The following is a 13,378-nucleotide window of genomic DNA, read 5'->3' as shown; positions in this document are numbered from 1 at the left end:
ATGGGGCGCGGCCTGTGGCTGCTGCTGTGGCTGTTGTGTCCCCAGCTGTGTCCCCCGGCGGTGACAGCGGCCAGGAGGGACAGGAAGGGCAGGAAGGAGCCCCCCGAGCCCCTGAACACGTCCCTGGCCAACAGCCAGGAGCAGCCCAAGGTGGGTCCTGAGTGAGTCCTGAATTTACCCCGGCCTGGGATGGGATTTCCCTGGGTTTTCCAGGCGGAAATCGGAATTAATTTGGGTTTTTGGGGTAATTTTTGGGATTTTCCTGCGTTTTCCAGGCGGAAATCGGAATTAATTTGGATTGTTTGGGGTAATTTTTGGGATTTCACTGCTTTTTCCAGGTGGAAATCGGAATTAATTTGTGGTTTTGGGTTAATTTTGAAGTTTTTCTCAGGTTGGGAAGAGCTGGGATGGGATTTCCCTGCCTTTTCCAGGTGGAAATGAGGAATTAATTTGGATATTTTGGGGTTAATTTGGGGATTTTCCTGCATTTTCCAGGCGGAAATGGGGAATTAATTTGGGGTTTTGGGGTAATTTTGGAGATTTTCCCCAGATTGGGAATAGCTGAGAACTTCCAGTGGTTTGGAATCCTTTGGGATGGATATTTGGGGGGGATTTTTTGGGAATAGCAGAGGGGTTTGGGAATTCAGGGCCAGTTTTGGGGATTTCAGAGCAGGTTTTGAGGAATTCTGAGCAGCTTTTGGGAATTCAGATCAGATTTTGGGATTTCAGATCAGATTTTGGGGATTTCAGAGCAGGTTTGGGGATTTTAGAGCGAATTTTGGGATTTCAGAGCAAATTTTTGGTATTTAAGATCAGATTTTGGGAATTCAGATCAGATTTTGGGATTTCAGTGCAGTTTCTGGGATTTCAAAGCAAATTTTTGATATTTCAGATCAGGTTTGAGGTATTTAAGATCAGATTTTGGGTATTTAAGATCAGGATTTGGGATTTCCGATCAGATTTTGGGGATTTCAGAGCAGGTTTGGGGATTTTAGAGCAAATTTTGGGTATTTAAGATCAGCTTTTGGGAATTCAGATCAGATTTGGGGATTTCAGAGCAGTTTTGGGAATTCAGAGGAGATTTTGGGATTTCAGTGCAGTTTTGGGGATTTCAGAGCAAATTTGGGGGATTTCAAATCAGGTTTTGGGTATTTAAGATCAGGATTTGGGATTTCCGATCCGATTTTGAGATTTCCGATCAGATTTTGGAGATTTCAGATCAGATTTTGAGGAATTCTGAGCAGTTTTTTGGGATTTCCCATCCCGGTTTTGGGCCGGGGCTCGGTCAGGGCGGTGAGGAGGGAACAGATTCCCAACCCCGGTGACACAAATTTGTCCCCTGGCGGTGACCTCGGGGCCGCCCTTTGATCAGCGCCATCGGGGATGGCAGTTGCCACGGCGACCGAGGGACGAGCCGGGAATGCCAAAAATTCCCGACAAATTCGGGAACAATTGGGCTGCCACCGGGAATATTCGCGGTCATTGGTTCAGGTTGGGCAGGTTTGGGGCTGTAAAACCTTTCTGATCCACCAAAATTCCCATTAAAAAGGAAAAATCCCCATAAAACTCCCGTTTTCCATCAATTCCTCATTAAAAAGTCCATTTTTTTCCTGCTGATTTTTTGGGATGTGCTGCGGAGTTCTGCGGCCACACGGAATTTTGGAGTATTTTGTTCAGGTTTGGGGCTCTAAAACCCAAAACATTCCCCAAAAAAACCCCCCAAAATTCCCATAAAATCTCATTTTTTGTTAATTTCTCATTGAAAAATCCATTTTTCCTGCTGATTTTTTGGGATGTGCTGCGGGGTTCTGTGACCACACAGAATTTTGGAGTAATTAGTTCAGGTTTGGGGCTCTAAAACCCTTCTGCTCCATGAAATTCCCCCCCAAAAAACCCAAATCCTGGGATTTTTAACATCCCCTGAATATCTGGGTGGGTTTTCCATGGAATTCCAGAGGATTATCAGAAAGACCTTTGAGGGACTTTTTGAGTTCTTGGGTTAAAAAGGCTCAAAATGATCCTGGGCTGGGGTTTTTTGGATCCTCTGAATATCTGGATGAATTTTCCATGGAATTTCAGAGGATTATCAGAAAGACCTTTGAGGGATTTTCAGATCTCTTGGCTCTTCCTGATCCCTCAAATATCCCCCAAAAAGGCTCAAAATGATCCTGGGCTGGGTTTTTTTGGATCCTCTGAATATCTGGGTGAATTTTCCATGGAATTCCAGAGGATTATCAGAAAGACCTTTGAGGGACTTTTTGAGCTCTTGGATTAAAAAGGCTCAAAATGATCCTGGGCTGGGTTTTTTTGGATTTTCTGAGCACCTTGGGTGGGTTTTCCATGGAATTCCAGAGGATTGTCAGAGGACAAAAAGCCCTTTGAGGGATTTCAGAGCTCTTGGCTCTTCCTGACCCCTCAGTGCCCTCCCAAAAAGGAGCAGGATGATCCTGGGCTGGGTTTTTTTGGATCCTCTGAGCACCTTGGGTGGGTTTTCCATGGAATTTCAGAGGATTATCAGAGACCTTTGTGGGACTTTTTGAGCTCTTGGGTTAAAAAGGCTCAAAATGATCCTGGGCTGGGTTTTTGGATCCCCTGAGGCCCCTCAAGCCTGTCCCTGGTGTCCCCTCAGCTGCTGGAGGCAGATCCCAGGATCACAGACCCCCGCAGGACCTGGATCTCCTTCGTGCACCGTCCGGACGACGGGAACCATTCCAAGAGGAGATGCAAAGGGAAAGACAAGAAATTGGTGAGATTTTTGGTGTTTTTTTCCCTTCCTGCTGCTCGTCCTTTTCCCAGCCTGGAGAGTGATAAATTTCTTGTTTTTTTAATTTTTTTTTTTTCAATTTAATTTCTTCATTTTTGGAGGAGTTTGAGCGTGGGAATTTGGAATCAGCTGCTCTTGGATTAGGCCTGGGGTTTTTTTTTTGGAGGTTGTTTTTCAGCTCGGTTAAAATGAAATTCATGGGGTTTTTTCTTCTAAAAAATAAAGGGAAAGTGTTGATGAGGCTGAGCTGGAACAGGCTGGACAGAGGGAAGAAAATAAAGGATTGATTTATTGATTAAAAGGCTTTTAGGATAGAGCTTGGGCAGGAGAAGAGGCTGGCCAGGGTTAGACCCAAGGTGGACCCAAAATGGGCAAAAAATGGACTCAAAATGGGCACAAAATGGGCAAAAAATGGACTCAAAATGGGCACAAAATGGGCAAAAAATGGACTCAAAATGGGCACAAAATGGGCAAAAAATGGACCCAAAATGGGCTGGAAAAAAATGGTCACAAAATGGACCCAAAATGGGCACAAAATGGACCCAAAATGGGCACAAAATGGGCACAAAAAATGGGCACAAAATGGACCCAAAATGGACTCAAAATGGTCACAAAATGGACAAAAAATAGTCATAAAATGGGCCCAAAAAATGGTCACAAAATTGGCAAAAAAAATGGACCCCAAATGGGCACAAAATAGATCCAAAATAGGCACAAAATGGGCAAAAAAATGCACCTAAAATGGGCCCAAAAATAGTCAAAAAATGGACCTAAATTGGACCCAAAATGGGCCCAAAAAATGGTCACAAAATGGACAATCAGTGGCAGGTCTCTTACACTTTTATAAGTTTTGATCCATTTACATTTTGTGCTTTAATTGTCCAATTGCAGCCGCAGGTTGTGAATTCCTGAGCTGAAATCTTGTCCCAGTTGTGGTTCCCGGCAGGAAAAGGGTTTGTTTTGTGTCCCCGCCGTGTGCAGAGCTGAGTGACACTGACTGTGAGCTCAGAGCTGTCCCCTGGGCACCACAGAACACGAAAAAACATCAAAGATCAAACCTGAGGCCTCCCCATCCCAAAGGACAAATTAATCGAGGTGCAGACAAACGATTTATTTCGGATTAACGAGCCGAGAGCCGCTCGCTCATGCGGCACTTTGCTGCTTGGACAATCTTGGAGGGTTTTTAATTATTTTTGCTCCACGAGGTTAATTTGAGGACACAGGAATTTTTTTTTTTTTTTTTTATTTCCCCCTGTAGGATTTTCTGTCATTTCTCTGGGTTTAATCCTGATTTTTTTTTTTTTATTATTATTTTTTCTTTATTTTTTTTGGTTCTTTCAGCGAGGTCTGGTTGGACCTCCAGGACCTCCTGGACCTCAAGGACCTCCAGGAGCTCCCGGGGCTGAAATCACCAGGGAAATTCTTCTGCAGGAGTTCAAGGAGATCTTAAAAGGTAAATAAAAAAAAAAAAAAAAAAAAAAAAAAAAAAAAAAAAAAAAAAAGTTAAAAAAATTAAAGATTCCTCACAAAAATTATATTTATTGAAGATTGGAAGAGCTTTGTTTTGGTGAGGCACCAGGACAAATCAAAGAAATCAAACAGAAATGGTTTTTTCCCCCCTTGGGGCTGCTGGGCTGGAATTGAATGTCCAAGTGCAGAATTCCAACTACACGGGAATGGTTCCATGGGCCAGACCCTTACATAAAGATTTTCTTTATTTTATTTTATTTTATTTTATTTTATTTTATTTTATTTTTATTTTATTTTATTTTTATTTTATTTTATTTTATTTTAATTTCTCTTATTTTATTTTATTTTATTTTATTTTACTTTTATTTTATTTTAATTAATTTTATTTTATTTTATTTTATTTTATTTTATTTTATTTTATTCCCCTTTCCCCCCAGAAGCCATGGAGCAGCGATCCTCCCTGTCCCAGCCCAGCCCAGCCCTCTGCTGTCCCTGCAGGAGCTTCCATTCACATAAATTCATATAAATTCACATAAACCAGGGTTAAATTTTATTTTATTTTATTTTTTTTTTTTTTTTTTTTTTTTTTTTTTTTTTTTTTTTTTTCCCCCAGAAGCCATGGAGCACCGAGCCTCCGTGGCCATTCCATCCCACTGCTGCTGTCCCTGCAGGAGCCTCCATTCACATAAATTCATATAAATTCACACAAATCACGGTTAAATTTAATTTTATTTATTTTATTTAATTTATTTCCCCAGAAGCCATGGAGCAGCGATCCTCCCTGGCCCAGCCCAGCGCCGTGCCCCTGCTGTCCCTGCAGGAGCTTCCATTCACATAAATTCATATAAATTCACATAAATTCACACAAATTCATATAAATTCACACAAATCAGGGGTTAAATTTAATTTTATTTATTCTATTTAATTTATTCCCCAGAAGCCATGGAGCAGCGATCCTCCCTGGCCCAGCCCAGCGCCGTGCCCCTGCTGTCCCTGCAGGAGCCTCCATTCACATAAATTCATATAAATTCACACAAATTCATATAAATTCACATAAATCAGGGTTAAATTTTATTTTATTTTATTTTATTTTATTTTATTTTATTTTATTTTATTTTATTTTATTTTATTTTATTCCCCTTTTCCCCCAGAAGCCATGGAGCACTGAGCCTCCCTGGCCATTCCAGCCCTCTGCTGCTGTCCCTGCAGGAACTTCCATTCACATAAATTCACATAAATTCACATAAATTCACATAAATTCACGTAATTCACATAAATCACGGTTAAATTTCATTTTATTTATTTTATTTAATTTTTCCCCCAGAAGCCATGGAGCACCGAGCCTCCCTGGCCCAGCCCACTGCTGCTGTCCCTGCAGGAGCTTCCATTCACATTAATTCACATAAATTCACACAAATTCATATAAATTCACATAAATCAGGGGTTAAATTTAATTTTATTTATTCTATTTAATTTATTTCCCCCAGAAGCCATGGAGCAGCGAGCCTCCCTGGCCCAGCCCAGCGCCGTGCCCCTGCTGTCCCTGCAGGAGCTTCCATTCACATAAATTCATATAAATTCACACAAATTCATATAAATTCACATAAATCAGGGGTTAAATTTTATTTTATTTTATTTTATTTTATTTTATTTTATTTTATTTTATTTTATTTTTTCCCCCAGAAGCCATGGAGCACCGAGCCTCCCTGGCCATTCCAGCCCACTGCTGCTGTCCCTGCAGGAGCTTCCATTCACATTAATTCATATAAATTCACATAAATCACGGTTAAATTTCATTTTATTTATTTTATTTAATTTTCCCCCCAGAAGCCATGGAGCAGCGATCCTCCCTGGCCCAGCCCAGCGCCGTGCCCCTGCTGTCCCTGCAGGAGCTTCCATTCACATAAATTCATATAAATTCACATAAATTCACGTAAATCACATAAATCAGGGGTTAAATTTAATTTTATTTATTTTATTTAATTTTTTCCCCCAGAAGCCATGGAGTAGCGAGCCTCCCTGGCCCAGCCCAGCGCCGTGCCCCCGCTGTCCCTGCAGGAGCTTCCATTCACATAAATTCATATAAATTCACATAAATTCACATAAATCAGGGGTTAAATTTAATTTTATTTATTTTATTTAATTTTTTCCCCCAGAAGCCATGGAGCAGCGATCCTCCCTGGCCCAGCCCAGCGCCGTGCCCCTGCTGTCCCTGCAGGAATTCCCAGCCCAGCGCCCCGTGGAAGAAGCTTTCCACTGCAAACTCAAGTCCCACGTGGTGGCGGACAAGAAGACCCTGGTGGAGCTGCAGAACTTCCAGTCGGTGAGGAATTCCAGGAGTCATCCCAGGAAGGGTTTGGAGCATCTCCAGCTCTTCCCTCGGCTCCTTGAGGATCCCTGGCTCATCCCAGAGATTCCCCCCAGGATGAAAATCCCTGGGGAAATGGCCAAAGGGAAGGATTTGGTGGTGTATTCCTGGATTTTTTCCCGAATTTTTGGGATCCAGCCCCGTGGCGTGGGCAGGGCTGGAGGGAGAGCTGCTGCCTCGTTAATTAGCAGGGAAAATGAGACTAATTAAGGCGTCCCAGCAGCGTGGGCTGCTGCTTCCCAAGCCTCAGGTGCCCAAATCCTTCCCGGATTTTCCTGGCTCGGAGCTGCAGTGGGAGGCTCGGGACGGGACACGGCTGGATCGGGATTGTGCCTCGGGAAAAGGGGAATGTGGAGCCGGGAGAGGCTCAGGGGTTTGGGATCAGAGCGGGATTTGGGGTCAAAGCAGGGATTTGGGATCAGAGCGGGGTTTGGGATCAGAGCGGGGTTTGGGATCAGAGCGGGGTTTGGGATCAGAGCAGGGATTTGGGATCAGGGCAGGGATTTGGGATCAGAGCGGGGGTTTGGGATCAGAGCAGGGGTTTGGGATCAGAGCAGGGATTTGGGATCAGAGCAGGGGTTTGGGATCAGGGCAGGGGTTTGGGATCAGAGTGGGGGTTTGGGATCAGGGCAGGGATTTGGGATCAGAGCGGGATTTGGGATCAGAGCGGGGGTTTGGGATCAGAGCAGGGATTTGGGATCAGAGCGGGGGTTTGGGATCAGAGCGGGGGTTTGGGATCAGAGCGGGGTTTGGGATCAGAGCGGGGGTTTGGGATCAGAGCAGGGGTTTGGGATCAGAGTGGGGGTTTGGGATCAGAGCAGGGGTTTGGGATCAGAGCAGGGATTTGGGATCAGAGCAGGGGTTTGGGATCAGGGCAGGGGTTTGGGATCAGGGCAGGGGTTTGGGATCAGGGCAGGGATTTGGGATCAGAGCGGGATTTGGGATCAGAGCGGGGGTTTGGGATCAGAGCAGGGGTTTGGGATCAGAGCGGGGATTTGGGACCAGAGTGGGGGTTTGGGATCAGAGTGGGGTTTGGGATCAGTGCAGAGATGGATTTGGGGTCACCCCAGGGCTGTATTTGGGCTCACCCCAGCCCAGATTTGGGGTCACCCCGGGCCGGATTTGGGGTCACCCCGGGGCTGTATTTAGGGTCACCCCGGGCTGTATTTAGGGTCACCCCAGGCCATATTTGGGGTCACCCCAGCCCGGATTTGGGGTCACCCCGGGGCTGTATTTAGGGTCACCCTGGGCTGTGTTTGGGGTCACCCCGGGATGTATTTGGGGTCACCCCAGCCCGGATTTGGGGTCACCCCGGGCGTTCTCCCCACAGCCCCTGGCCAAGGGCGCCTTCCTGCGGGGCTCGGGGCTGGACCTGCTCTCCGGCCGCTTCACCGCCCCCGTGGGCGGCATCTACCAGTTCTCAGCCAACGTCCACATCGGTGAGCGCTGCCCTGGGACCCCGGGAACCCCCGGGAACCCCCTGGAACCCCCTGGAACCCCCTGGAGAACCCCCTGGAACCCCCTGGAGAACCCCCTAGAACCCCTGGGGCACCCTTGGGGAAGCCCCTGGAACCCCCTGGGACCCTGATCCCCCTGGAGAACCCCCTGGGGAACCCCTGGAACTCCCCGAGCCCCCTGGAACCCCCTTGGACCCTGAGCTCCCTGGAGAACCCCCTGGAACCCTGATCCCCCTGGGAACCCCCTGGAACCCCCTTAACCCCCCTGGAGAACCCCCTGAGAACCCCTGGGGAACCCCCTGGGGAACCGCCGGAACCCCCTGAGCCCCCTGGAACCCCTGGGGAACCTCCTGGATAACCTCCTGGGATCTCCTGAGAACCCCTGGAACCCCTGGGGAACCTCCTGAGCTCCCTGGAGAACCCCCTAGGGAACCTCCTGGAGAACCTCCTGGGACCCCCCTGGAGAACCCCTGGAGCTCCCTGGAGAACCCCCTAGGGAACCTCCTGGAGAACCTCCTGGGACCCCCCTGGAGAACCCCTGGAACCCCCTGGAACCCCCTTGGATCCTGAGCCCCCTGGAGAACCCCCTGGAGAACCTCCTGGGGAACCTCCTGAGCCCCCTGGAACCCCCTGGAACCCCTTTGGACCCTGAGCTTCCTGGAGAACCCCCTGGGGCACCTCCTGGAGAACCTCCTGGGACCACCTGAGAACTCCCTGAGAACCCCTGGAACCCCCTGGAGAACCCCCTGAGCCCCCTGGAGAACCCCTGGAACCCTGATTCCCCTGGGACCCTGATCCCCCTGGAGCACCCCGTGCATCCAAGGAAAACACGGATATGGCACCGGGACCAGAGGTTCTGTCACTGATGGATCCACCTCAGATCCCCTTTGTAAATCCATTATCCCAGAGATTCCATCACTGATGGATCCACCTCAGATCCATCACCTTTGTCCCCACGGGATGTGGAGGAACCTTCTGGCACCTTCCACAGCCCCAAACCCCACCGGGCCCAGGCTGCTGGGGCCCCTCTGGAGCCCGGATCCCAGGATTATATTTTTGGGGGGAATTCTGATGGTTTTCCTGCTCTTTTTGGCAGACCACAGCGAGCTGAAGAGCAGAGGGCAGCTGCGGGCCAGGGACACGGTGAGGGTGTTGATCTGCATCGAGTCCCTGTGCCACAGACACACGTGAGTCACCCCAGGGCTTTGGAGACAATCCTCTTCCAATTTTCCGAGTTTCCCCGTATTTCAGCCAGCTTTGGGAGATAAAATTCACCAAAAGTGGGTTTTTTTGGTCATAAATTCCTCTAGAGTTGCTCTGCAGAGCGGCCCTCAGGCTTCTTTTAATTCTGAGTTTTAAAGCTTCTGAGCGTCGATTGCCTAAAAATTAGTGTTGTTTATAGGGAAAATTATGAAACATTATCCGTAATTAATTATTTAATGGGAATGTTTAATTGCCTGAATAGGAAAGAATGCATCCAAGTTCCTGTTGTTTCTATGGGATCGTTGTGAAACATGAGAAATGAATTATTACTGACGGTAATGAATCACCGAAATAAAACATCCTGCACCCAAATTGCTGGGAGTTAGAGTGAGAAATAATTACCAAATAATTACTGATAATTGAGCGGTCAGGATGGATTTGGGACAGATCCCAGAGGGATCAGGATGGGTTTGAGTGATCAGGATGGATTTGGGACAGATCTCAGATCAATCAGAATAGATTTGGGAGAGATCCCAGAGTGATCAGAAGAGAATTGAATGATCAGGATGAATTTAAATGATCAGGATGGATTTTGGATACATCCCAAAGTGACCAGGATGGATTTAGGACACATCCCAGAGTGATCAGGACGGATTTGAATGATCAGGATGGATTTGGGATAGATCCAAATGCCAGGAGATCAATCAGGATGGATTTCAGTGATCAGGATCGATTCTGGCCATATCCCAGAGCAATCAGGATGCATTTGGGAGAGATCCCAGAGTGATCAGGATGGATTTGAGTGATCAGGATGAATTTAAATGATCATGATGGATTTGAGATGGATCCCAGAGTGATCAGGATGGATTTAAATGATCAGGATGGATTCTGGCCACATCCCAGAGAGATCAGGATGAGTTTAAATGATCAGGATGGATTTGGGATGGATCCCAGAGCAATCAGGACGGATTTAAATGATCAGGATGGATTCTGGCCACATCCCAGAGCGATCAGGACAGATTTGGGATAGATCCAAATGCCAGGAGATCAATCAGGATGGATTTCAGTGATCAGGATGGATTCTGGCCACATCCCAGAGCAATCAGGATGGATTTGGGATAGATCCCAGTGCCAGGAGATCAATCAGGATGGATTTCAGTGATCAGGATGGATTCTGGCCACACCCCAGCAGCAGCAGAACGTGGCTGGCACGGCAAAACCTCCGTCAGGAGCCTGCCCGGACACACTCCCTGCGGAATTTCCTGTGGAATTTCATCACCCACCCACCAGCTCCATCCATCCATCCATCCATCCATCCATCCATCCATCCATCCATCCATCCATCCACGGGGCTGGAAAAAGCCCTCAGGGCTTTGGGATGAGCTCTGGAAACTCGGAGTGCCCGCGGGATCGGGGCAGGACGTGACAAAGCCCCGGCTCAGGCGGTGCCAAAAACCTCCAAATCCTCATTTCTCCGGGAAAAAAAACAACACGTCGGAACTCGCAGGAAAAGAAAGGAAAAGAAATGAGAAGGTGGAAAGGGGTTGGTTTAATTGGGAAAAGGAGGAAAAACAACTTTGGGCGGGGAGGGAGGAATAATTTGGGGCGGGCGCTGGGAGTTTGGAGCTGGGTTTGACTGGGCTCAGCTGGTTGTGGGTGTCCCAAAATCCCGGATCCGACAGGGAGGAGTTGGGTTTGGTTTGGGGATTGGGAATTCCGGCTCTCCTCGATCCAAAAAAAATGACCCGGGAGGGGGTGAGACAAAGCTCTGCCTGGATTTTGAGCCGCGGCACAATTATGGAATTGTTATTATTATTGTTATTGATTTATTATTATTGTTGTTTTTTTATTGTTGAATTGGTTTTGCTTGTGTTCTATTGCTGATCTCAAAATCCTCCCCCCTCAAAAAAAAAACCCCAAACATCAAAATCCTCCCCCCAAAACCCCAAAAATTCAAAATCCTCCCCCCAAAAAATCCCAAAAAACTCAAAATCCTCCCCCCCAAAAAACCCCCAAACCCTCAAATTCCTCTCCCCCAAAAATGGAATTATTGAATTATGAATTATTGAATTATGGGATAATGGAATTGTTGAATTATGGAATTGTGGAATGATTGAATGATTGAATGATGGAATTATGAATGATGGAATTGTTGAATGATAGAATTATTGAATTTTGGAATGGTAAAATTATAGAATTATGGAATTTTAGAATTATGGAATAATGGAATAATTAAATTATGGATTATGGGATTATGAATTGTGGAATTTTGAAATAATGGAATTATGGATACGTGGAATGATGGAATAATTGAATTATGGAATCATGGAAATATTAATTGTGGAATTACAGAATTATGGAATTGTGGCATCAGGAATTATGGAATTATTGAATAATGGAATATTGAATTATGGAATCATAGAGCCATGGAATTATGGAACTATGAATTATGGAGTTATGGAATGATGGAATCGTGGAAACTTGGAATTATGAATTGTGGAATCCTGGAATTATGGAATTATTGAAGTGTGGAATAATGGAATCATAGAATAATGGAATAATGGAATTATGGATTTATGGATTTATGGATTTATGGAATGACCCTTAAAGATCTCCCCATTCCCATGGGCCACCTTCCACCACCCCAACCTGCCCCAACCTGCCTTTAAACCCTTCGCAAACACCAAAATTCCAGCCCCAAATTCACCTTTTTTGGATCCAACCGCTGCGATTTCCAAGGAGATTCCCAGGAAAATCCTTCCTGGAATCCCCGGGGGTGTCCTGAGGGGTTCCAGCTGCTCATTTCTCCTTTCAGGTCCCTGGAAGTCATCGCTGGGCTGGAGAGCAACAGCAAAATCTTCACCGTTTACGTCCAGGGGCTGCTGCAGCTGCAGGTGAGGCCCCAAAATCGGGAATTTCGGCCCCAAAATCGGGAATTTCGGCCCCAAATCTCCCGGCAGGACACGGAATTGTCCCAGAGGTCAGGGAGGGTTTGGGAAATTTTTTGGGGTTTAGATTTAAAGGATTTTATATATAGTTTGATAAAGGATTTGATAAAATATTTGATAAGGGATTTGATAAAGGATTTGACAAAGGATTTGAGAAAAGATTTTATAAAGGATTTGATAAAGGAATTGATAAAAAATTCGGTAAAAGGTTTGATAAAGGATTCGATTAAACATTTGATAAAGGATTTGCCAAAGGATTTGAGAAAAGATTCGATAAAATATTTGATTAAGGATTTGATGAAGCCTTTGATAAAATATTTGGTTAAGGATTTTTTGTGGGATTTGATAAAAGATTGGATAAATGATTAGATAAATGATTAGATAAAGGCTTTGATAAAAGCTTTGATTAAATATTTGATAAAGGCTTTGATAAAGGATTTGATTAAAGGTTTGATAAGGGATTTGATTAAGGATTCTATTAAGGATTTGAGAAAAGATTCGATAAATGATTAGATAAATGATTAGATAAAGGCTTTGATAAAAGCTTTGATAAAAACAGCCCCAAACTCCTCCTGGTTCCCAGCCCCACCCAAACACGGATCCAGCCCAATTCCCTCTGCCCAAATGACATTTTTTCCCCATTTTTCCCTTTCGGAACGTGTCAAAAATTCCCATTTTTCCCCCCAAATGTCCCCTCAGGCCGGGCAGTACACCTCCATCTTCGTGGACAACAGCTCGGGGGCTCCGGTCACCATCCAGAGCGGCTCGGATTTCATGGGAATGCTGATGGGAGCCTAGCAGAAATCCCCCAAATTCTGCTTTTTGGACTGAAAAAAACCCCCAAAATTCCCTCTCCTCACCTTCACTTTGACCCGCAGCCGTTTGAAATCTTCCCTCGGCTTTGCTGCTGCTGCTTTGGCAGGTTCTGGTCGGGATTATCCTTCTGAAAAATGAAAAAAAAAATTTAAAAAAAAATTTAAAAAAAGCACTTGGGATATTTAATTTGTGCCTCACCGGATGCTCACGGGGCAGCACGCTGAGATTTTGGGGGTCCAATGGTGTAATTTGATAATTTTTTTATTTTATTTTATTTTCACTGTAGCACTTGTAACCAGCACGGGGTTTTGGTTTTGAGGCTTTTTTTGGGGGGGGGGGTTGCTTTGGTTTG

General features: G+C 45.7%; 1 protein-coding gene across 1 annotated transcript; it reads left to right on the top strand.

The window, feature by feature from the left end:
- On the top strand, positions 1-13,081 carry C1QTNF12 (C1q and TNF related 12). The gene is made up of 9 exons (XM_066334163.1): positions 1-150; positions 2,630-2,746; positions 4,106-4,217; positions 4,848-4,870; positions 6,405-6,557; positions 7,933-8,041; positions 9,156-9,246; positions 12,078-12,156; positions 12,910-13,081. The coding sequence occupies exons 1-9, from the start codon at positions 1-3 to the stop codon at positions 13,006-13,008; spliced, it is 933 nt and encodes a 310-aa protein (XP_066190260.1). The 3' UTR covers positions 13,009-13,081.
- Positions 13,082-13,378: the final 297 nt, after the last annotated feature.

Source organism: Sylvia atricapilla, chromosome 22 (assembly GCF_009819655.1).
Source record: "Sylvia atricapilla isolate bSylAtr1 chromosome 22, bSylAtr1.pri, whole genome shotgun sequence".
NCBI lineage: Eukaryota > Metazoa > Chordata > Aves > Passeriformes > Sylviidae > Sylvia > Sylvia atricapilla.
The sequence above is the reverse complement of the archived record's forward strand: the minus strand, read 5'-3'. Positions and strand labels throughout refer to the sequence as shown.